Source organism: Oryctolagus cuniculus, chromosome 7, assembly GCF_051225735.1.
Source record: "Oryctolagus cuniculus isolate XC-2025 breed Fujian yellow rabbit chromosome 7, ASM5122573v1, whole genome shotgun sequence".
In the NCBI taxonomy this organism is placed as follows: domain Eukaryota; kingdom Metazoa; phylum Chordata; class Mammalia; order Lagomorpha; family Leporidae; genus Oryctolagus; species Oryctolagus cuniculus.
In genome coordinates this window covers 13,987,581-14,010,454 of record NC_142873.1, presented here as the reverse complement: position 1 = coordinate 14,010,454, position 22,874 = coordinate 13,987,581, and the positions used below count along the sequence as shown (strand labels likewise).

General features: G+C 58.4%; 1 protein-coding gene across 1 annotated transcript; it reads right to left on the bottom strand.

The window, feature by feature from the left end:
- Positions 1–1,992: 1,992 nt before the first annotated feature.
- On the bottom strand, positions 1,993–12,687 carry SHH (sonic hedgehog signaling molecule). Its single transcript, XM_002715022.6, has 3 exons — positions 12,037–12,687; positions 6,615–6,876; positions 1,993–3,845 (listed from the first exon to the last, which is right to left on the bottom strand). Exons 1-3 carry the CDS (start codon positions 12,343–12,345, stop codon positions 3,061–3,063), a joined length of 1,356 nt encoding a protein of 451 aa, XP_002715068.2. The 5' UTR covers positions 12,346–12,687; the 3' UTR covers positions 1,993–3,060.
- Positions 12,688–22,874: the final 10,187 nt, after the last annotated feature.

The following is a 22,874-nucleotide window of genomic DNA, read 5'->3' as shown; positions in this document are numbered from 1 at the left end:
CCCCCTCAGAGAACCCTGGACACCCATGAAGAGTTAGCTCCTGTACCGCCCACAGCAGGGCAAGGCGGGGCGGGGGGAGGGGCTGCAAGCTTGGCCGTCTTCTGTCTTCTCGCCAGCTCTCCCCATCAGCCAGCATTCTTTGCATGTCTGCCCAGCATTTCCCATGTGGGCGTGATGCTCACAGCAGAGGGATTCAAACCAGGAGTGGCACTGTTAGCTCTGCCAAGAGCTGACTCACGTGCCTGCACGCACCAGTCAAAATTCCCACAGCCCGGCCAAACCCACCCATTGAGAGATCTGCAGCTGGCCCTCTCAATGAGATTCCTTCTTTCACATTTGCAGCGCCAGAAGCCCCGACGGCAGCATGGGAGAGGAATTCTGCACGTAACAAACCATCGCAGGAAGTCTCTGTAATTTCTTTAATGAGTCAAACAACAGAGCACAAAGATGACAGGTTCAAGTACATCCCGATACACATTTTGGACAGGAATAGATATGCATTCAGTCCTGAGGGGGGCTGGCGGCAACCACTAGGTATACACATTGCGCAAACTCTTGGCCTCATCAAGCCTAAAGATGGGAGAGGGGTGCTCTGGGCGGCAGTGGGCTGTGTTGTCTGGATGCCCTGACTTCAGTTTCTCTTTGCCATGGTACCATGTTGGAAGAAGAGCTGTGAAGATAAACGGTGGTGGGCCGATCTGTAATACAGGGACCAGGAGGGCTGGGGTCCGGAGCCGCGAGGGACTCCACCACCCAACCTGTCCAGGAGGGGGCGCTGTGTGAAGCTCCGCCTCCAGGTGCCCTGGTTGCCAGAACCCTGCCGAGGGTATGCGGGGGGCTTTGTCGATGCCTGATTTCTCTTTCGGACTGATGAGGCCGCCTCACCAATTCCTCGGGCCCCTCAACACAGAGGACTTAGTGTGCTCCACGTTCCTGCTTTACCTTTGACCTACTTAGACTTGCAAAGACAAAAGGAAACATCACACTCCACGAGGGATTGTAAACACCAGTGTTGAACTTGACAACCATGGAGCAAGAACAAAGAAAAGTACTGATCCTGCCTGGAGGGCCTGGCCCCTCGGAAAGCAGCGAGATTCTGCTCCTGGGGGATGCCGGGGTGAGCACAGCCTCCCTCGGAAAGCCACCTGCGGCCAGACCCTCAGCACAGGAGTGTCGCCGGGCTGGCGACAGGTGTCCCCACAGGCCTGGTGTCGGGACCCACGGGAGGACTGGGTCTGTTCACTACTGCTCCCGAAACTTAAGGAATCTCCCAGGCAGGCTTCCTCTGCCGAGAGGGCCCAAGGCCCAAGGCCCAAGGCCAGCCAGCTTAGAACCCTCAGCTCAAAGCTGGGAGTAACCCAGTGCCCGGGCCCCCGACACCGGCTGAGGGTGCAGACCCTCTGGGTCAAGCTTCCAGCAGAGCCAGCTGACCCTGGGCACCGGCTGCCCTAGGCTGAAAACCCACCATCGCCGTCTCTCCAGAAAGACAACTCGGCGTGGCCTGAGGACCGGGGTATCCCTGAGCACACAGCAACTGGTCCACAGAGACGAGGCAGAGAACAGGCGTCCCACGCCGGGCTTGGGGAGACTGAAGCAGACAGGACCAGCGGCCATCCACACGGCCAAGTGCACAGCCACGGACCTCCTGCGCGCAGAGCAGAGACAGCGGGCTCGGTGGCTTCCCCAGGGCCCCTGGCTCTGGGCCTACCGGTGAGGCTGTGCCAGTTAAGAGGTGAGGCTGGGGGCCACAGCCCCCTCCCCCCATCACAGGCAGTGTAGGAAGCGCGCCGTACAGTAAGCACACACAGCGCTGAGGCTTCGCCATTGAGTTTGTCTACCTACTTTGGTTAGCTACGTAAGTCAGTCTGAATTCACAGTATGAGCAGCACACGGAAATATAATAGTGGGAGCTCCTGCCCAAACAAAGAAGCCAAAGAGGGGGAAAAAAAAGAAAGAACGAAAGAAAGAAAAAGCAAAAGGCCTCAACAGGAATTCTTAGTTATTATATACTAACCAGTCTGTGCGTGGCACATTTTATTTCTATAAAACTATTACAAAATATTCAAAAATACATTTTAGTAAATTTACAGCAGTTATTTCTCAGTTTATTAATGCAAAAACATCCTTTGTTTTTTTTTCTCTGTACAAACTACAGGCTCCATCCTTGTGGGCTCATCACTATGTGCGCTTTTAAAAATATTATTTTCTAATAAATTCTTTGACGTTAAAAATAACAGAGTTCTTCCAGTTTGTCCAAAAAAAAAAAAAAGTGTGTGTGTGTGTGTATGTGTGTGTGTGTGTGTGTGTAACAGTCTCGGCTTCCAAGAATGTGGCCAGAATGGTGATTACAAAGCAAACATGAAACCATGAAGACAATACAGGAGACAGCTGTTACATTGGAAACTAGTTAAATTAAAATAATATATTTTCATATTTTACACTATTTCAAAAATGAAATGTAATTCAGTTAAGTACTGATCTCTCAAAAAATCTAATTTACAATTCTGTGTATAAAAATATAATTTGTGGACCCCATGAAGCATGTGTTTAGTCTACAGCTGCTGAGGAGCAGGAGCGTTGAGGATTGTGGGTACTTCCTGACAGGAGGAGGGGCGAGTAGAAAAATAGATTCTGAGCAGGTTGCTTGGCCTCACAAAATAATCTTCCCCCTCCGTGAGTACAGTCCACATGATAATAATAAATTATCCAAGAAACAAACTTAGTTAAGGCTCTTGAAGGTCCGGTTCATATTATTTAAAACATCTATTCATACCAAACAAATAAATAGCCAGGAGAGGAGGAAAAAAATATAACCAAAATAAAACAATAACCAAAAAATTCAAAAAAATATATATATATAAACTAAACACAACAACAACAAAAAAATTCCCGGGGGGCCTTTGTTTTCTTATACTCTACTTTGGACTGTCCTACTTGTAGTCTTAATTATTCAGTATTCTTAGAGTGGAGTGTCATTCCGTGCGCTCTGGCTCGCGGCCGCTTCCCACGTCCCGCCCCGCCCCGCCCTCCCGCCTCCCGCCCCTCCCGCGCCCCTGGGCTTCAGCTGGACTGGCTCGCCATGCCCAGGGGGTGCAGCGCCTCGCTGTCCAACAGCCAGGTGCCGACTTGGTAGAGCAGCTGCGAGTACCAGTGGATGCCCGCGGGGCCCGGCGCACCTGGCGCGTCGGCCGCACCTGGCGCGGCCGGGTCCCCGCCGCGGTCCGTGCGCGCGGGCGCCAGCGCGGCCAGGAGCGCGTGCGCCAGGCGGAAGGGCGCGAAGGCGCGGTGTGCCCAGCTGTGCTCCTCAATGACCGCGTAGCACGAGGCCAGCACCCGGTTGATGAGGATGGTGCCCTGCGCCGTGAGCGGCGCGTAGGCGCCCGTGGCCTCCTCGCGGAGCGTCACGCTGTGCACGGCGGCTGGCAGCAGTCGGCGGTCCCCGTCGCGCTCGGCCACCACGTACACACGCTGGCCCGGACGCACGCGGCTGGCGAAGAGCGCCCGGCGGCCCGGCGCGCCCCCCGGCGGCGGCCCTGCGCCCGGCGCCAGCTCGGGCTCGCCGGCGGCGGAGGCGTTGTGCGGCGCGACGAACAGCAGGTGCGCGGCGGTGAGCAGCAGCCGCTCGCGCGGCTCCAGCGTCTCGATCACGTAGAAGACCTTTCTGGCGCTGTCGTCGCGATCCAGGAAGGTGAGGAAGTCGCTGTAGAGCAGCCGGCCCTGGTCGTCGGCCGCCAGCACGCGGTCCCCAGGACGCAAGTCTTTCACCAGCTTCGTGCCGCCCTGCTCCAGGTGCACGGTGGCGGAGCCAGGGAAGCAGCCGCCCGATTTGGCCGCCACCGAGTTCTCTGCAGGCGAGAAGGGAAGACAAGAGGAGACGGGGTGTTGAGTGCCTGAGAAGGAGGCGCCTCTTGGGGAGGCAGGGGCGCGCGCGTGGCGCTGGTGCCCGTCGCGCCGTAGGCCAGGGATGCGCGCGGCTGCGGTGGGAGGAGACTCCAGGTGGGTTCAACGCAGCCGCCCCTCCCCCGATCCCCTGGCCGCGGTGGCAAAATCCAGACGCGGGCACATTCCTCGCCGTCTCTGCGACTGCGCCGGCGGTGACCAAGGTGGTAGCCGGCGTCTCCTACGGGACGCCAGCTCCGCGCCTTCCTGCGTCCCCATCCCCCTGCTCAGCACACACCCGGCCTCGCCGCGGATTCAGGATATTTGCTCTGCACTTGGATTTCTCAGGAAGCCTCCTAGAGCTCTTGCGGGCGCCGGGGGCGCACCCTCCTCCCCTCCCGCTCCCGGCGCAGGGCGCGGCGCCTCCTAGTGCGCTCCGCGCTGCCGCCGCCGCCGCCGCCGCCGCCGCCGGGGCTACTCGGCGAGAACCTCCCACCCCCAGCGCCCAGCCAGGGCGCCTTGGTGTTGGCCTGTTGAGGGGCGGGGGTGAAAAATAGCTGTAGTAGTTGTAGCAACTGGACAAACATGCCGAGGTGTGAAAATCCGAGGCTTGTGTGGATTTTCTAATTAAAATCCAATAAAGGGCCCGGCATTGTCATTGTGATTTCTGGAATAAATAGGGGACACTCTTGGAAGAGAAGACACTTCCATCCCCTTCTTCCTCCCTCCCAAGCCCCCCCCCCCCCCCCCGCCGCCTCTTTCTCAGCCCACTCCCGCTGCAGCTCGCAGGCTGCCTCTCCCTATTTGCTCAGGTGCACCCCCCCTCCCCGCCCCGTGCAATTCACACACAGACTCTCCAGAAGCCCGGGCCTCACAAGCACTATTTGCACAGCCCGGCCTCTCTTCCAAGCACTCAAGATGTGTATTTGAATTTTAAATAGCCGGGCCTGTTCGGAGCGCTGGAAGCGCTGGGTTCTCAAGGCCCCTTGACTACCCGCTTTCGGCAGCCCTCTGTCGCTCCGAGGCTCGCGGTCCCAAGGACAATAATTGAAGTTGGGGCGGAGCGCAGGGGGCCGGGGAGGAGGGGCGGGGAGGGGAGGTCCCCTTCTTCTTTTGCATTCCAATCTCCGGGATCATGCTTTTTGCAAATAGAGATTGCCAAAAGAATCTTCCTGCTGGAATTACCGAAGGTTTTTAATCTTCTCATCAGTTTCTCCGGCATGAAGTGCGGGGCTGGCCGCCGGAGCCCCCCGGAATGCGACCCGGGGCGCTGCCCAGCCCGAGTCGTCGAGTCGCACGACCCCGCTTGACACGCACTGCACCGCGCCCCGGCCGTGTGCGCCGAATGCCAATGAGCGGCTCTGCGCGCCCCGGGGTTCCGCCGGGCCTGGGCGAGATACTCCGGGCGGGAGATTACCGCTGCTCATTTGTGAAGAGACCTCCAGGGACCCCCGCAGGGGGACCCCGCGGATGGGAGACGTGTGGGAGCAGGCGGCGCACGTCGCGCGCAGCCGCCAAGGCCCAGCAGGGACGAGTCCAGGGCCCTGGGGCCTCCGGCCTGCCTCCATCTCCCTCCCGCCCTGGGCTGCGGGAAGGAACCCCAGGAGGAGGCTCCCAGCACGGAGCCCCGGCGAGGCGCGAGCGCCACCTCCGCGTTCTCTTCCCCGGGACTGCAAGCGCAACCCTCCCCCACCGCTGGCTCGGCGCGAAGCAGCCAGGAGTTTCCGCACCTACCAAGCGTGTCTTGCCACTTGAAAGCGTTTTTCTACCAACCAAGGGGCGCGAAGCCGGGGGCGGGGAAGGGACGGAAGACCGGGTTTCTCGGGGATTCACCGCGAGCTCTTTGGCTCACCGTGCCAACTCAGGCCGAGAGGCGGAGAAACCTCCAGAAATAGTGCCCGAGTCGGAGTGGAGGCGTTTGCGCCTGCGGACAAAGCCTCGCCTCCATAGCTGTTCCTCCCTGGAACAGCATGTGGCGTTGCAGGCTCAGGGAAGCCAGCCTCCCGCGGCCCCAGGGGCCGGCCTCTGCAGCTGCACACCGGCAGACGCATCATGGTCCCTGGTCCTGCCCCCCGGGCTCAGGGCATCCCAGCTGGGCTCCTAATCAGAACGGATGCTTCTGGGCCGGCGGCCTCCAGATGTTGGAAGTGGTAACTCCTGGGTTTATGACCTCCCACCAGGCCTCTCCCCCAAGGCTTAGCGAGTGAGGGAAGTTAGTTTAGAATCCCCAGGCGCTCGCTGGGGAGGAGAGGGCACAGCAGGCCTAGTGCCTAGGCCAGCCGGCGTCTTCCGCGCTGGGGGTGGGGATTGGTTCTTAAGCCCCAAATGAGGAAAGATCTAGCCCAGACCTGGCTCAACCTGCAGACGCAGCCTCTGACCATCGAAGTCTCAGTCCCGCCTTCCACAGTCAACTTTCTTCCCCCACCTCGGTGGGGGCTCCGGAAATGGCAGAGTGTGTGGGGGAGGGGAGAGGGGACTGCTCAGGAAGCCACAGCCGCCACCACCACCCCCAATCTGGGCTTGGGGACCGGGGACCTCTGCAGCCTCCAGGGTGGGGGCACTCCTTGGCCAAGCTGGTGGGATGCCCCCTCCCTCTGTACGCTCCCACTCCTCCCATTTTTCTTTCCCCCTTGAATCAAGGCATGGGGCGCACAGGGCCATCCTGTGGGGCAGGTGCCAGTGTGGTGTGGGTACGGGGCACGGAGAGCGACTGCGTCTGTGCAAGGCTGGCTTACCTGCTTTCACGGAGCAGTGGATGTGGGCTTTGGACTCATAGTAGACCCAGTCGAAGCCGGCTTCCACAGCCAGGCGGGCCAGCATGCCGTACTTGCTACGGTCACGGTCAGACGTGGTGATGTCCACAGCGCGACCCTCGTAGTGCAGCGACTCCTCCGAATGGTGGCCGTCCTCGTCCCAGCCCTCGGTCACCCGCAGCTTCACTCCCGGCCACTGGTTCATCACTGAGATGGCCAGAGCGTTCAACTTGTCCTTACACCTCTGCAGAGAGAAAGGCGGGGGGGGGGACCCTGAGCAGCAGACACATCAGTCTAGGTGGCCCCACAGCCGGCCAGCCCTGCTCAGTGTCAGCGGGCAATGACTGTCACGGAGAGTGGGCAGTGGCAGGAGAAGGTGGCGGCTTGTGCTCGTGGGGGGAGAGCTGAGGACCTGTCTCCAAATGCAGGTGCAGTGGGCACTCCCACCACAGCCTAAGCAGTAACTGAACTGCCTTTAAAACAAACAGGCTATGCATTTGACATCAGTTGTCCAAGGGCACCACCTCCACTTCCCAGCCCCCTCTTCTGTGACCCCTTTTTTCCCACACCTGTGAGCGCCTCCTCACCCTTCTCCCGAGGAGGCTGGAGAGAGGCCCAGGGTGCAGCTTTGCATAAAGAATAAACCCTACAGTGTGCACTTAAAGACTCCGAAAGCCCTGTGTTATCTCGGGAACTTCCCTCCTGGCCTGCGCCTATCTGAGGTGAGGGAGGGCGGAGGGGAGCCGACGGTGGCGCTTGGGGGTGGGCCGCAGCCCAAGTGGAAGGCTCCAGGTGAGTGCCCACTCCCAACGCGGGCAGGCCCTGCACGACAAACATTCTTTATCTGGACAGCCACATTCTTGTTCTCCATGGAACTCTTTCCTGCCCGGCTTTTCTGTGGTCTGATTGTGTTTCGTGTGTGTGTGTGTGTGTGTGTGTGTGTGTTTTAACCTGTTCCCTGGCTCCCCTCTGCTTCTCTTGGCCCCAGCGTAGAATGGTGTCCGGCAAGTTTGGAGGGCGGCTGGCCGGGTGGGAGGGGAGGTGGGGGATGGGGAGCCAGAGAGGCCTGGAGCCTCTGAGCTCTGGGCCTCCCCCATAGAAGGAAGTCGCCTGTAAGAGTAAGGAAACCAGGGCAAAGGGGACCTCGGGGTGGCGGCCGTTCTCCCGTAATTCTCGGGTCACCTTCAGATAAGAGTTTAATAGAAACCAGTTGAGTCAGGGGTGTGTGTGTGTGTGTGTGTGTGTGTGTGTGTGTGTCGGGGTACCAGCACACCTCCTGGCTGTTTAAATTGCCGCAGGTGGGAGAGGGGGCTTGAAAAGGCAGAGCTGGCCACCAAAGGATGCGCAGACCCAAGTGGAAGCGGGAGAGGCAACTTCCAGCTGACCTCTGCACAGGGTCGTGCTGATCAGCCAGGAATGGGGGTGCCGATGGAAAGACTGTCCCTTTCCTGGACCCTGATTATAGCTGGGGGGGGGGGACTGTTGTCAGGAGGGGAGGACAGAGGGCTCTTGATGGCACTTCTGCCCACCCTTGAAGGGAAATAGGCCCCACGGAGCAACACGGAGAAATCCCGAGTATCTGGTAGCAATAAAACTGAGTGCTGTGGTTGTAGACTTAAAGATTTTACTACAAATGGGGCTGGGGGCAGACAGCAACGGGGGTCGGCCCTGGCAACAGGTCCACACCAGCGGATTTCTGGACCTGCCAGCAGTTTTCTTAAGGGAAAGAAAGAATAAAGTAGGAAACGCAGAGTTGGGAGTGAGGTCATCTTGTGCCTTGAACGCGCTTTACATGAAAATCAATCATTCAACCAGGGTCAGCTTAGAGCCGGGATGTGGAGCCGGGTGCGCGCAGGCGCACACCACTCAAACGTATACACACACACACACACACACACACCACCACCACCACCACCACCACCCTTTCCGAGCCCTCACCCCCACCCCAGCCCGGCTCCCTTCTCTTGGAGGTGGGGGCGCGCAGATGAAGCTTCTAACAGCTTCCCACCCTGCAGCCAGAGAGAAGAGGGCGGGATGGGGAGGATTCAGGGTCCCCCGCACCCTGAGCCGCGCCTCCTGGGCAGACAAGGAAAACCCCGGTAAAGATCCCCAGGCCAAGCCAGGCCGGGCGACGGGGGTTGGCGGCTCCAGCTCGGGCCGAGGGTCCCCCGGTCGGCACCCGGCACCACGCTGAGCGCAGCTTCGGCCTGCCCTCGCTGGACGCTCCCCCGCCCTGCCTGGGCGGGCTCGTCGCCGGCAAAGCCGGGAAGCCGGGCCGGTTATTAATTCATTGGGTCGTGTGCCGCGAATCAAGCCCGACTCTGTGCAGCCACCGTGAAAGCCAGTGGGGCCGCCGGGGCCGGGGCTTTGTGTCGGCGGAGGCCAAGTTGTTCCCCACGCCTGAGCTGCTGCCCACCTCCCGGTCTGCACAGAAGCGCAGAGCAGGGACTGTCACCGCCAGCGGTGCCCCCAGTGCGGGGGAGGGGGCGTCCCAACTTCCAAAACGAGCCTCGGTCTCTAAACACACCTCTTGGCAGCCCCTCCTCCCTACCTGCTGGAAACACAGACCCCTCTCGTCCAAACCGAAGACCCCACACCTGAGCGCCCTTCCCTGTCGGCCCCAAAGCACACAGGAAACCCATCCAACGTGGCGTCCCAGGTGGTCCCCCACCCCACCCCCAGGGCAGCCTCCAGAGCCGCCCCCTCCCGCCCAGAACCCCGAGTCTCCGGCACCCTCGCCGGGCACCCGCGGCCTGCGCGGGAGAGTGTGTGTCTGTCTGCGCTTCCCCGCTCCCGAGTTAATATTAACCAGGAGTTCATGCGTTCCAGAACTGCTCTTAAAGTTCCACTGGGAACGAGCCTGCCATGGCTGAGGGACTTGGGCGGCAGTCGCCTTGGAGAGACACAGAGGCCAGGGAGGCCAGAGAGAGAGAGGCGAGGGACACGCACCTGGGCACAGGGGCCAGGTGCGGATTTAAACTGAGAGGCAGGCTCGCTGGAGAGCCTGAACCTGTTTCAGCCCCCACCTCCCCGCCTCCCACCACTCCTGCACCCCGGTCCCCGGCCCCCGCCCCCTAACTCTTAGAATCTGGAGAAGGGAGGACAGAGCGGGTCAACCCAGGGGAACCCCGCGGGCCGCCATGGCCCCACCCCGACTTGCACGTTCTAGGGGACGCTTGTGGGGTCCGTGGAAGAATCCTGGCCCGGTTGTCCCTACCCCACCCCCACTCTGGCGGGCCTTCCCCCTTGCTTTTGTGTTGGGAACGGGAATAGCCACTGCCAAAGCGGGGGAAAAAGTATTTGTTTTCGTTTCGTTCGTCTGAGGGAAGTTGACATAAGGTCAGAAGTTCAAATGCTGCCTGCGCGCGCGGCGGCGAGAGTGGCCCGGCGGCGCGGGGCGTCTGGGCCCTGGGTCCCTGAGTAGGGCGGACAGGGGTGGAGGGGACGGTCCCGGCTGGAGGATCTGGTTGGGGAGCAGAGGTCCGAGGGGACCCCCCGGAACGGGGCGCGGCCCGGGGCAGGCCGCAGGAGCCCGCGCTGCGCCGCAGCCGTCGAACCGGCCTCCCCTAGCGCGTCGCTCCTCCTTTCCCAGTCCCGCCCGCCCCCGCCGCCGCCGCCGCCGCCGCCGCCGCCGGGGTAATTATGGCAGTAGGAGCACTGCTATTAGCTCTTACGGTGCCCGCGCTCGGGCGCGTGGAGCGGCTCGAGCCCAGCCCCGTGCGCACTGAAACCCTAGCCGCGGGATCGATAGCCCCGGAGTAAGTGGAGCTGAAATGTGTCTGCCTCGGTGCGCGGCTCCGCGCGCTCGCAGCTCTGCCTCTGCGCCGCGAGAGGCCCCGGGCCCTGGGCCGGGGCGCAGGCCGGAGAACCCACCCCCGACCCCCGGAACCCCTCTCCGGCGGCCGCCTTACGCAGACCTGGGCGGACGCTGACCTGCTCTGCCTGTAAGACCTCGGGTGTTCCCCACCCCCGCCGGCGCTCTCTCTCATCGCCTCCTTCCCGCTGGTGCTCCGAGAGAACCCAGGAAGGCCCTTCTCCGCGGGCCAAGGGGTAGGGTGCCTTGGGCTAGCTGGAGAACTCTTTCCAGCCATGTGCACGCACCGGGCACCCTGTGGTCCGTGCAGAGTTAATTGTGGCTCGCGCTGCTTTCTGGCACAAGCGCGCGCGTCCACACTCGCGGTCCAGATTTAAGGTGGTCGGGAGCAAGATGAGGGAGAAGAGGAAAATGGACCTTGGCCGCCCCTTTCCTTAGCTCCCCAGCAAGCCCGGGGGTTCGGGTAGGAAAGTCCAGCAGCCTAGGGGAGGCAGCGCCTCTCTGCTTCCCACCAGCACCCTCCTGGTGCACTTGCGCCCTACCAGCGCCTTTCCGTCAGCCGCTGTGCGCACCTAGCCCTAAAGGTAGGACTTGAATATTTTAATAGGGCAATAAAAAGGATGTTGACCTATATTTGCAAGGAAACCCATTTCTAGCTTCAGTTATACGTGCACGGAGTTTCAGAAAGTCTAGAATTGGTTGGGAGACTGGCAGCCCAGAAGTCTCAAAGGAGACGGAAGAGGGAGGGAGGAATTCGTGTTTTGAATTCTCTTTTCCACTCCCCTCCTCACTAATATTTATTCACCCCTAATTCTTATGCAAGCAGGTTGAAAACTAAAGTGATGCAATGCCAATAAGTTCTAAGTCCCTCCCCTAAGGTACCCGGGCTGGAGAGAATGAAAGAGCATCCTTAAAGAAATATCAATAAATTCACACTCTGATGGGCACAATTGTGGACCATGGAATGGCAATGCAAGCTATGTGATACAGCCGGGGGCGGGTGGGGGGTGCTAAGCCGAGCCACCTCTGGATCCCCTGCCTTTTGTCAGAACGGCTCCCTGGCTTCTCCAGTGGAGGATTCTCGGGTGGGGGAGTAGAGGGTGGGGGTAGTCGTGGGAAAGCAAACCCACAGAGAAGGGAGATGGTGCAAGCAAGCGCTGAGCTCCAGTGCTCAAGGCCACGTTTGTACAGTGACCTAAAGGCCACTCTCCGGAAGAGATTCCTGCCTCTGCTCTCCATGTCCACTCCCTACTTGAAAAAGGTAGACACCCCCAAAGTAAACGTCTCCCCAAGTTACAAGCCGGGAGCAGAGGCAGGCTGGGGCAGGCCATCTCAGCCAGGCTCATCCGAATCAGGGCCACAATGGACCTTGTCTCCTGCACTCCCCCCCACCCCCACCCTAAACTTCTCCTGCGGGACCCTCACCCTCCTTTCTCCCGCGCCGAGAGGAAGAGATGCTGGGCAGGCAGGTGGGCGAGAGAGGCTGGTATAGCCTTCCTAGCTGCCCAACAGGAAAACAGTCTGGAACTGCTGGGTGATACGTCGCCCCCCTGGAAAACAGCACATTCCACCCCCAGCGCCAGGTTCTACCTGAGTCATCAGCCTGTCTGCTCCTGTGTTTTCCTCATCCTTAAATATGATGTCGGGGTTGTAATTGGGGGTGAGTTCCTTAAATCGCTCGGAGTTTCTCGAGATCTTCCCTTCATATCTTCCGCTGGCCCCTAGGGTCTTCTCCGCCACGTTGGGGATAAACTGCTTGTAGGCTAAAGGGGTCAGCTTTTTGGGGTGCCGCCTCTTCCCAAATCCCCTTCCTGGTCCGCACGCCAGCCCCGAGCACATCAGCAGCGAGGAGACCAGAACCACCAGCAGACACCGCGCCAGCAGCAGCATCTCGTCCATGGAACCCGATGACTTCAAAGCTGTCCCCGCGCGGGGCTGTGTGCGCGAGTGCGCGCGTGTGCGCGCGTGTGCGCTCTTGCTCTCTCCCTTCTTTGCTGCCCTCCGGCTCGCTCGCTCGCTGGCTCGCTGCTTCGCTCTTTCTCTTCCTATATAACCTTGCCCGCCGCTGCCGCGGGGGACTCTCCACCGATCCCCACCCAGACAGGGGCTCGAATGGCAGGCTGCCGGTCGCTGATAACGGAACACATCGGAGTTGGGTCGCGAGACAGCAATCAAAAGACAAAAAGAGTCTGATTTTAAATGGTAGCAAGGCTAGAGAGCTTGTGAGAGAGGCTGCCTTTAGCACTATATTATAGCTGGCAGGCGCGCATCTGATTGGCCGAAGCGGCACAAGCTTGTCTTCTGATGTTAACCCTGAAGAAGACTACATTTTTTTTTGTTGTTGTTGCTGTTGTTGCTTTCTCTTCACCTGAACGCTCCCAGTTCAAAAAGAAAATCCCGGCGAAGAGAGAGGTGGGCGGGAGGGAGGAGGTGCATGTCTTAGGAGAACATCAAGGGTTGCCTGCTCTGTGCACTTGTCTGCATTTTCCCCCTTTACTGCTCCACAATGGTAGGTGCTTCAATCAAAACCAACTTAAGTTTTTAAAAGACAGTCCAGCATCTGCCCCCCCCCCCCAAGCTTCGATCATAGAGCAAATCATCCTTCAAATGTTTCAGGGACAAAGCTGCCAGATTTTACTTAAAATTTTTTTTTCCCAGAGACTTTATCATGTGGGCTGGGTCTCCATGCATTTGGAGGAAAGAGCACATTGTACCCCTTCCTGAATCTTCAGCACCCCAGGACAGAGGGCACTTCTGAGTGACCACAGCTCAAGCCATTATCGTTGGAAATGCTTTAAGAGCCTTAGAAAAACTTGCAGATACTCCTTTATTGTGTCTGCATTTCGCTTTCTGTGGAAACCCTCTGCAGATGGGATGGAGCTGTACACAGGGGGCAGGTACAGAGCGGACGGAGGGGCCACTGGGTCTGGGCGCCTGGGAAAGAGAGCCAGAGCAGTGTGTGCGTGGCAGGTGGAGGCCATTGTGCCTGCGGGCAGCAGCAAGTGGGCAAGGCTGCACACACACCACCCCCACGATCGATCAGAGCAAAGTGCAGGGCAGGGATGAGCTGACTGTGGAATTCAGGCTCCTTGCCACGGGGTGCGGAGCTGGCCCCACGGGGAGCTCTCGGCAAATCAGTCTTCAGGGGCCGGAGCCGGACAGACCTTGGAGACTGCAGCCTGAGAGGGACCTTTGGGGGGGGACAGTGCTCTGGTAAAAAGGGGGAGCATCTTGGAAGAGGGCACAGCGACCAGAGATGAGCAATAATTGAGTCCCGAACCTCCAAAGTCCGAAGCTCCCCCTTCTTAGGAAAGCCGCTCTTCCCCTTTGAGCCCCTCCCCCACCCCACTCATATACAATAATTCCTCTAGAAGAGGGCAAGGGAGGGAGGGTTACTCATGTGGAATGGAAATACTGACCCTGAAGAATAATCAGATTCTGCGAGTGTGGCCCTGTGAAGTTGCAGGCTCTCCCCTGACCTCAGCCACTCTGCGTGCAGCATGGCGGTGGTGGCGGTGTGTGTGTGTGTGTGTGTGTGTGTGTGTGTGTACAGGCATGGGGGGGATAGGCGTGGAGGTGGGGGGAAGCCCAGTCTGAGGCTCAGCCCTCGAACAATGGGACGTTTCCAGCAGGTCTCTCTGCAGATCAACTTTCTTTCTTATGTCTTCCTCCCTGCCCTCTTCTTCCTCCCCTCCAGGCACCAGAGAGGGGGTGCACACCCCCAGAGACACGCGTGATAAAAAGCATGTAGGGCAGGGGCTAAGAGACAGCCCGATGAAGCCTGGGCAGCCTTGAGTCCCTTCCCCCATGCCACCTGTTCTGCTCTGCTTTGTGGAGAATCAGAACCCTGGGAAGAACCCAGATCCCCGGGGCGAGGTGGGAACGCAGCACAGGCTTCCCAAGGCGGGCTGGGCACGCAGCCAGAGTGTCCTCAGAACCGAGACAGCAGAGCTCAGCTGATGCCCCGGGGCGAGCGAGTGAGTCCCCAGGCCCCAGCGCCTGTGGCTGTGCCCTGTGCTCCCAGGAAGAACACCTAGGAGGCCAGCCTGCTTCTGGGGCTGCCCGTGGGGCGTGTGGATGTTGGCTCGTTGGCGCTGCAAAGCTGGACAGGGAGCCCTGGCCCTGTAGGACCCTCGCTCTGCCACCGCCGCCCTGGCACCTGGTCGGGCCCCAGTCCCTTCCCAATCCTTCCTTCCCTTACAAACCCAGGCGCATGCAGAAGGGCCTGGGCGCCGGGTCGCGACCTTGTGCCTTCCCTCCTGTGCGCAGACCCGCTGGCGAGGCGCGCGCCCAGCGCAGCGACTCTCGCACGCACGTGCAGACTGCGCGCTCTGCGTCGTGCAAGGTGGGCGGGCTGGGGTTTGGGGGGTAAAAAAAAAAAAGAAAGAAAGAAAGAAAAAGAAGCCTGAACTGCACAGGGCTCCTCGTGCACGCGACTGGACTTGGGATGTCCGCAGGCACGGTCAGCATCATGGCACTGCGCGGGGACTCCAGGAGTCTGTCAGGCCGCCCCTCCCCGAGGCGCGGCGCCACTCTCCTCTCCATCTCCTGGCCATCCCTGGACACCCGGAGAGCCTGCCAGAGCCTGGTCTCCCCTGGGTCCCGCGGGGTCCTCCCAGTAAAACAATGATGCACAACTAAACATGCCACTGATGCCTGATCCTTGGCGTGGATTGGAGAAAAAAAGATTTTTTTTTTAAGAAAAGGAAGTCATAATTTATATTGGTTGTCTTAGAAACCAGGGCGCAGGGCTGAGGCACCAGGGGTCGCCAAGGCCTCTGTTCCCCGCCTCCCCTCTCGTTCCCCCCACTTCCCACGTCCGGACTCCGCCGGGTTCCTCCTCCAGACACCAGATGGCTCCCTCTCTTTGCCTTTGCCCCTCCAGACTACTTGGGCCCCTCCCCGTGCCGGTCAGAGGGTCCAGTCCCCAGCCTCTGCCTGACAAGGCCGGGCAGCCCCATACCCTCAGGATCCATTTCTAACTTGTCTGGGCCCTACCCTCTTTTCTTCCTGGCGTTGCCTCCCTCCCTCCCCTCCTCCTCCCATCCCCCCACTGGGCAGCCCAGCCCAGGACAGGTGGCTGCTTCAGTCTTTTGCCTGCAGCCCCCCAGGGAGGCGCCTTCCTGGGCACTACCCCTTCCCCTGCCTTCCGACCCCGGCCGCTAGATGGCCTCCTCACTCTGCCTTCACAGTCCCGGGTTGAAGGGGCCAGGCAGCATGCTGGCCTCCTCAGGGGCTCCTCCGCGGTCCCGTCCCCACTCCCGCTTCTCCACGGCTGTGCGTCTGTGCCCGCGGGTCCTGCGCCCAGAGCTCTGGCTGCCGCACCCTCCGGGCTCTGTCTCAGCTTCCAGGCCCTGGGGTCTGGCTTCCCAGGTCACCTCTCCTCTCTTTGGTTTCTCTTCTTGGTAAGAATTCTACACAAGTTCTTTTCGAATTTGTTCCAATTCTGGAAAATTGAATGTCTGTCTTTCTCTCCGGGATTGCCAGCCAGGGCTCCCCTCTGAATTTGGGGGGGGATGCTGCCCCTTAGCACTGTTGTCTCAACCCCATGGCCCTCTCCTGCTCCCCAAGCCTGGAGGATGGGAGACGCCCCAGGGAGTCCAGGGGCTCCCTGCAGGCTGCCTCTGACTGTAGCTTAAGTGCCGGTGGAAGAAGCAACACTTCTCTTCCCAGCGCCAGCACCGGTGGAGGGTGTGGCACGGCTTCCGGCTCCTTGGACTCCCTGCATCCTTATCCCATCGCACTTCAGCTGGGAGGCCGCCACCAGCACTCCCAGGACCGGTAGGGACTGTAGCCGGCACGAGGAGCCGACTCTGTGGATCAACTTCTGCTGGGTTGGGTGCTTTGCTGTGCAGCTTGTCCCAGCTCAGTGGTGTGGGGCACACTGGGCAACTCCCCATTCCCTGAGCCCCGTGACTGGGGGTAGAACCTGGATTCTTCCGTGCTTCCGTTACTCTTTGAAACAGGGGTGCTGATGATATCGCGCTGACTGGGACCCCACCCTTCACGTTTGCCAACGTTGCTCACCAAGCCCCCTTGCCAAAGGCTGCAGATCCCTGGGGTGGTGCTTGCTCCGGGTCCTTGCTGTAGCAGGGTGGACCTTCCAGTGCTTTTCCTGAGTCAGCAGTCATGACCATCCCTCCCTAGGACTCTCACGCCCGGAGAGCAGAGCACCAGGGCTTTGTAGCCGAGGCCTTGGCCTGCAGCTCTGGGGAAGCTGGGAATGATTGCGGAGCAGCCAGGAAAAGGTAACACCTTGCTGTGGCAGGTGGACATCCTACGGCAGGAATAAGCACACTGCGAACATTCAGCCTGCGATATGCTTTATGCCTTCTCTCTCGGACCACTGCCTACCCTGTGGAGTCACTTAACCTTCATTATAGGCAACGGATGTTTCTTCTTAGGACTAAATCATGCCTCAGGTATGTGGCTCCTTCCCGTGATTTCATAGCCATGGTCAGGGACACTCGGAGCTATATTTGTGAGTTGGACTGGAAATCCGAGTGTGGACAGGTGGCCTTGTGCCTGGGCAGTAAGGGACAGAACCAGATTCCAAACCTAACTCTTCTGATCCTAAGCCTACATGCTGTTCCTTGCACACCTTGGAACTGCACTAGGAGACTCTCACTGCTCCGATCTTTGAACACTAGTTAAAATGCAGATGCCCCTGGGAAAGTTAGGACGTGAAACCCTGTGCACGTTGGAATCACCCGCGGAGCTTTTGAAGCAAGAAGCCAACAAACAATGCCTGGGCCTCACCCCCAAACAATCAAGTCAGAATTTCTGCTTTGCTAATTTCCTGGTGGGAATCCCTCAAATCCTGGGGATCCGGGTGGAGCAGGGGCAGTTTGGGTGCCACTGCTTGGCCCCAGATCTCCAGCTGGCTCCCCACTCTGGATGTACACCTGCCCCAGTGGGGTGCCCTTGCACCCTGGGACCCCTGGAATGGAGCTGTACCCCGGGTCCCACACAGAGCAGGTGCAAGGTTTGCGGCGTGTCTGTTTCAGGTTCCTTATGAAGAGGAGGTGTTGGCAGATGGGTAGGGTGTGTGGGTGTAAGTGGAGGTATATTGTGTGTGAGGATGTGCCAGTGTGTCGTAGGAGACACCCAGCAGGTGCAGGGTCAGGGTGTCTGAGGGATGTGAAGGCACATGCAGGCACCCGGGTGCAACAGGGAGTGACGGCTCCTCTGGCAGCAACAGAGCGTGACGTCATCTGGGCAACTTCTGTTCCAAGGTTTGCTTTACAAGAGAGAAAGGGCTGCAATGCGGACCCGCGGAACACAAAGGCCATTTCTTCACAAGAACAGACTCCTCTGGGAGATGCATCAGGCCAGGTGCGCCTTGGATGCCCGAAGTCGTGCTGAGCCTCGCCTCCGGCAGCCCAGCCGCCCTGCCCCCGCCTCAGCCTCCTCCTGGCCTGTTCCTTGCTCTCCCTCTGGGCCCAGGCGCTGTCGCCACCTGGCCTCAGAGGAGCTACTCCCCGGTTGCAGTCAGAATGAAGAATCCAGAGTGCCTTCAGGGCTGGATTTTCTAGAAAGACTTGAGCTTGCACGCACTGTTGGCGATGGTTTGCAGGTGTCCCTGTGCGTGGCACGTGGAGAAGGAGGGCTGCCTTTTGGAGACTGACGGGGTGCTAGCCCAGCCCCTCGCCTCGGAGCCAGGACCCTTGGGCCAGTCACTGGGTTGTGGAGTGCCGGAAGCCCATTCAGCCTCATTTCTATGAATCATGGTGGTCTTGACCTCGGGAGAACCGATGGAGCTCAGGAAGCAGTTTCTTTGAGAGTGGAGAAAACTGGGCACCAGACACCGCCCTCTGCCTCCAGGCTGGTGCACCAGCAAGGACCAGCATTCACCCGGGTCCCGCACTGCGGCATCTCTCAGAACACAGCCTGCTGCGTGCTGGGGGCCAGCTTGCGGCCCTGGACGCTGATCTCTGTTGCTAGCAGCACCGCTCCCAGCCCAGTGTGCAGCTTGCAGAGGAGTCAGCAGGGCCTTGGAGAGGCTGCTCAGCCCACTCCCCAGGGTAGCTGGGCCCCCGGGAATGAGAGGGGCATTGGGCCCCTGCTGCTTTCCCAACCCACCCCTTAGAGGATGTTTCCCTTCCTTGCTTTCTCGAAACTTCCCAGTGCACACTTCCCAGTACCGGCAGAGTCTGTTGGGGGGTGGAGATATTTGCAGAAATAGGTTTGGGAAGAGGGGTGGGCGTAGGGAGGGCGTGGGGGAGGAAAGGCTGGATGTCAGGAGGTGAGAAAGGAAACTGAGGCTGCCACACACACATGCATTTGGGGTTTACAACCTCAGCAAAATCCACCAGATCCCAAACACACAGGTTTCTTACTTGTAACTTCTACCTGACCGTGATGTGGCCAGGAGAACCCCGGGTGGGTCGCTTGTGACTTGTTTCTTCTTCTATGGCTGTGGTGTGTGTGTGTGTGTGTGGGGTGGTTTGCACTGAGTAGGGCTAGTGTTAGGTGTGGAGGAGTTCCTAATGCTGAGACAGGAGCCGCACTCCAGGGAGAGCTGTGCAGGGCACTCCTGGGCTCGCACAAAACCGCAGGTGGAACTGAGTCAATGCAGACCCCTGGAGGCTCAGGGCTTCGCGGGGCTTCGCGGGGCTTCGCGGGGCTTCGCGGGGCTCGGTCGGGCTTGGCAGGGCGGCAGGAAGGCCGTGGTATGCTTGCGTGGGACAAAGGAGCAACAGCTTTATTGGGAAGGCTATGCCTTGGCTCTCCCAGCTGCCTCTCACGAGTGGCCGTGCACTCCCGGGAGCTGCAGCCAGCGAGAGTTCCTATCTTCTGGACGGATTTGGGTCATAATCACATTTGCTTGTTCGGTGCTGATCAAGTCTTTTCGATTAAATCTGAATTAATCAATATAAGCCACCTTATCAAGGAGGTGCCCTCGTCGGGGGGGGGGGGGGGAAGTGACGAGCACAGAGATTCCATAGCCCGCAGGAGAGCATACACCTGATGCACAAGTCAGAGTGGGAGCGTCTGACTTGAGAATCTCCCAGTGGGCCACCAGATTTCCCAAAGCACCTGTGCTGTGCTCAGCACTCCTCTGCTCGCTGTGCTAAGGGAAGGGTGGGCAGGTGGAAGGAGGTCTCTATCCTCCAGGAATACAGAGCAGGCGGCCACGACTGCACATGCGGAAACGGCAGAGCCCTGGAGAGAACACAGAGCAACCTCGGGGCGGAGCCTGGGCTCGGCAGGAAGTGGTTCAGGGAGGAGAGAGCACGAAGGGTGCCCGAGGGCAGCTTCCCTCATCCTGCCCGCCCCAGGATCCCTTGTACAGCCCACAAGGACCAGTACCACTGGGCACTGAACTGTCACGCTTCTCACTTACTTGTCCCCGAGGGAACTGCCCACTGCTGTCTTGTCCACTTCACAGCTGAGGAACCTGGGGCTGGCAGGGTCCCTGGGACACAGTGACCCAGACTCTGGGGATGGTGAACAGTGATGAACACGCGTGAGTGAGGGTCCTTGAGCCCCCAGGGCTCCTCTGCCCACAGGAGTGCATCAGTGGAAGCACCTGCCTAGCAGAAGTATGCGATGTTATGCAGAACTGGTGCCAGCACACAGGGGCACCATGGCTGACTTTGCCAGAGACCACTCAGCTCTGGGTGGCCAGCATGGCGTCTGGGCTGTCCTCAAGCTCCAAGCTCCACCTGCCCAGGTCCAGGAGAGATGCCCAGCATGGCAGCATTTCCTAGTGAACCGAGGTGTCTGCCACTGAGGGCTCGGGGCTAGAGATGGTTCAAGTTCACGACTGTCTAGGACTCCTTGATGCTGATGTCTCAGATTACTGTAGGAAGACATAAAAGGTGGCATGCGACAAATCTGTGATGGAACAGTCCTTTCCAACTGGACCCTCAGCAGGATGTCTCTGCTTGCAGGCTCGGGGTTACCTCCCCAGTGGAAGTCTGGACAGGTCCTGTGGCTCCAGATAGCAGAGACCTTTAACAAGGGGCTCCCGGTGGGTCCTATGTCATCATTAGAGCTCTGGTGTTCTCTGATGAGGAATGGCAGGCGCCTGGTCGGGGCTTCCCAGGAGGAGGTGGCCTGACACATACCTCTTCTTTCTCTCTTCATGGCCAGATTGCAACTTCAGCTGATTTCAGTTTATTTGTCAAACAGATTATCGGCAGCGTCACTTTCTGCAATGTGCGAAATCCAGCCGACAGCATGATTCCCCGGAGTTACATCTAGGCGCGCGGGCGTCCCTGGCCTTCTTCTCCCCAGGGAGAAAATTCCTGTTGTTCTGGCCCGATGCTTCGCCTGTTAAGTGTCATGGGCTGTCTCGTACCTTTTGGGTTATTGGGTATGTTTATTTCAGTACCGTTATGCCTGCTGTCTTGGGTTGTCTTGTTACTTGGTGAGGGCGTTTATCTCCTAGGGCTGTTGCAGCCACGCAGCACAATTGAGTACTTTAAAACAATAGAAAGTTCTCCTCTCATGGTTCTGGAAGTAGAATGTGTGTATTTTGTTGTTGTTTGTTTGAAGGGCCAAAGCTGTGTCATAGATTTCTTCGGAACGTCCACTGTGGCTAAGCCAGGGCTCAACCCCAAGTCCAAGGCGTGACTTGGAAGACCTGATGTGCGTGAACTGCCTGATGATTTGCAGACCCTGTTCCCACTGCAATCTCATCGAACCCATAAAAGCATCCTGCGAGGTGCTGAGGTGGGCGCACCATGCCCGGTTCACATCCCTGAAGGTGGGACCCCAGGGGGGTTCCCTGACTTCCCCGAGAGCCGTCGCAGAGAGCTGGGATCAGATGTGGAGCTCTGCCCTTCCTTCCAGGGCAGTTACTTGGCTGCAGGCTGCAGCTCATGGTTCTGGGGTCTCTGTTTATCAGCTTTTGATGACCTTCGAGAGAGTGGACGTCAGATTTATTCCTCTGCTTGCATTTCTACCCCTTCAACATGGTTTCCCACTCCATGCCTGGAGGATCTTCTGCCTCAGTAAGCTGTCGTAATTGGCCATGGCCACACCCCAAGTGTCTTGCATTCTGTCTCTCCTGCTGTCCTCCCGGATGTGTGTCCATCTCCCACCTTCTTGACCTGTGGGTCCAGAGACTTCTGACAGCTGACTGAGGCATTGAGTGCCATGGGCAGCTGGCCTGTATGGTTGCTTATAATCCCGTTTCACTTTGGAAGTTGTTATTTGGAGTTGACATTGGGGTTGCCATTTGTATCCTCAACATACTCACTGATGTCAAGAGCCTCAGGGCTTCAGTCTTACCCATCTTTGTAGGTCCCACAGCTCCCAGTGCAGAAGACACCAATTTCTTATTTGTTAGCTGGTGAACCAGTGGCATCCTGGGAAATGCACTTTGGTGGGTGCTATTTAGAAAGCAACTAACCAAAATAAGGCAGGCAAAGAAGCAAACACTAACGACCAAAGACAGCATTTCAGGATCCAGGTGGCTTCTTTTCTTCCCAAGAGGAAATCAGAAACTCGGATTTTGGTTGAGGACAGAGTTGAGTCCAGAGAGTCTGGAGAGAAGGGAAGGTTGTCTTTCTCCTTTTCAATATGTTGTACCCTTGGCCAATGAGCCCACAGCACAGCTAGGAATCACCAAAGGGCTGCAGCATATGACAGAGGGCTTTGGCTTGAATCAGATTCGCTTTTCTGGAGCCAGTGGGTTTGAACTGGGTCAGAACCCTCTTTGATGTCCACCAACTGCGTGACCTTTGGCGAATACTCAGCAGCCTGGCGTTGATTTCGCCATCTGTAGAATGGGAACAAACACTCACACGTTGGGTATTACGGGGTTCACTGAGTTCCAGTGATGATGCACCCACTGTCCACAGCCAGTGCCTGAGACCAGCTGTGTCCTGTGAGTGACACAAAGCTTTTCACATTCAGACTGGCTGGCTTCCCTGGAAGTCTCTGGGAGTGACTATTTTTTTGTTGGTGCAAATGCACTTAATAAGATCTAAGGTGATTTGATGCAAAATGACTCAACTGTTTTTAAATAGAATAAGCCTTAAAACCACAGTTCTTCAGTTTGGCCAAAGAGGACATTCTATCAAACTGGGTTAATTGAAATAGTCCTAGTCCCTGTTGAGGCACATATTCCCTTTCAGGGGTGGGGAACGTTTAGCCTGTGGGCTCTATAAGGACCTTGAAATCATTCAGTTTGGCCCTGTCAAGGCAACCACAGGTGGGACTCAAAATTCAATAATTCTATACCAGGCTAATTGTTTTAAAAGATTTTTTTTTACTTATTTGAAAGGCAGAGTTACACAGAGAGAAGCCTTCCATCTGCTGGTTTACTCCCCAGATGGCTGCAATGGCCAGAGCTGCACCCATCCGAAGGCAGGAGCCAGGAGCTTCTTCCGGGTCTCCTACATGGGTGCAGGGGCCCAAGGACTTGGGCCATCTTCTGCTGCTTTCCTGGGCTATAGCAGAGAACTGGATCGGAA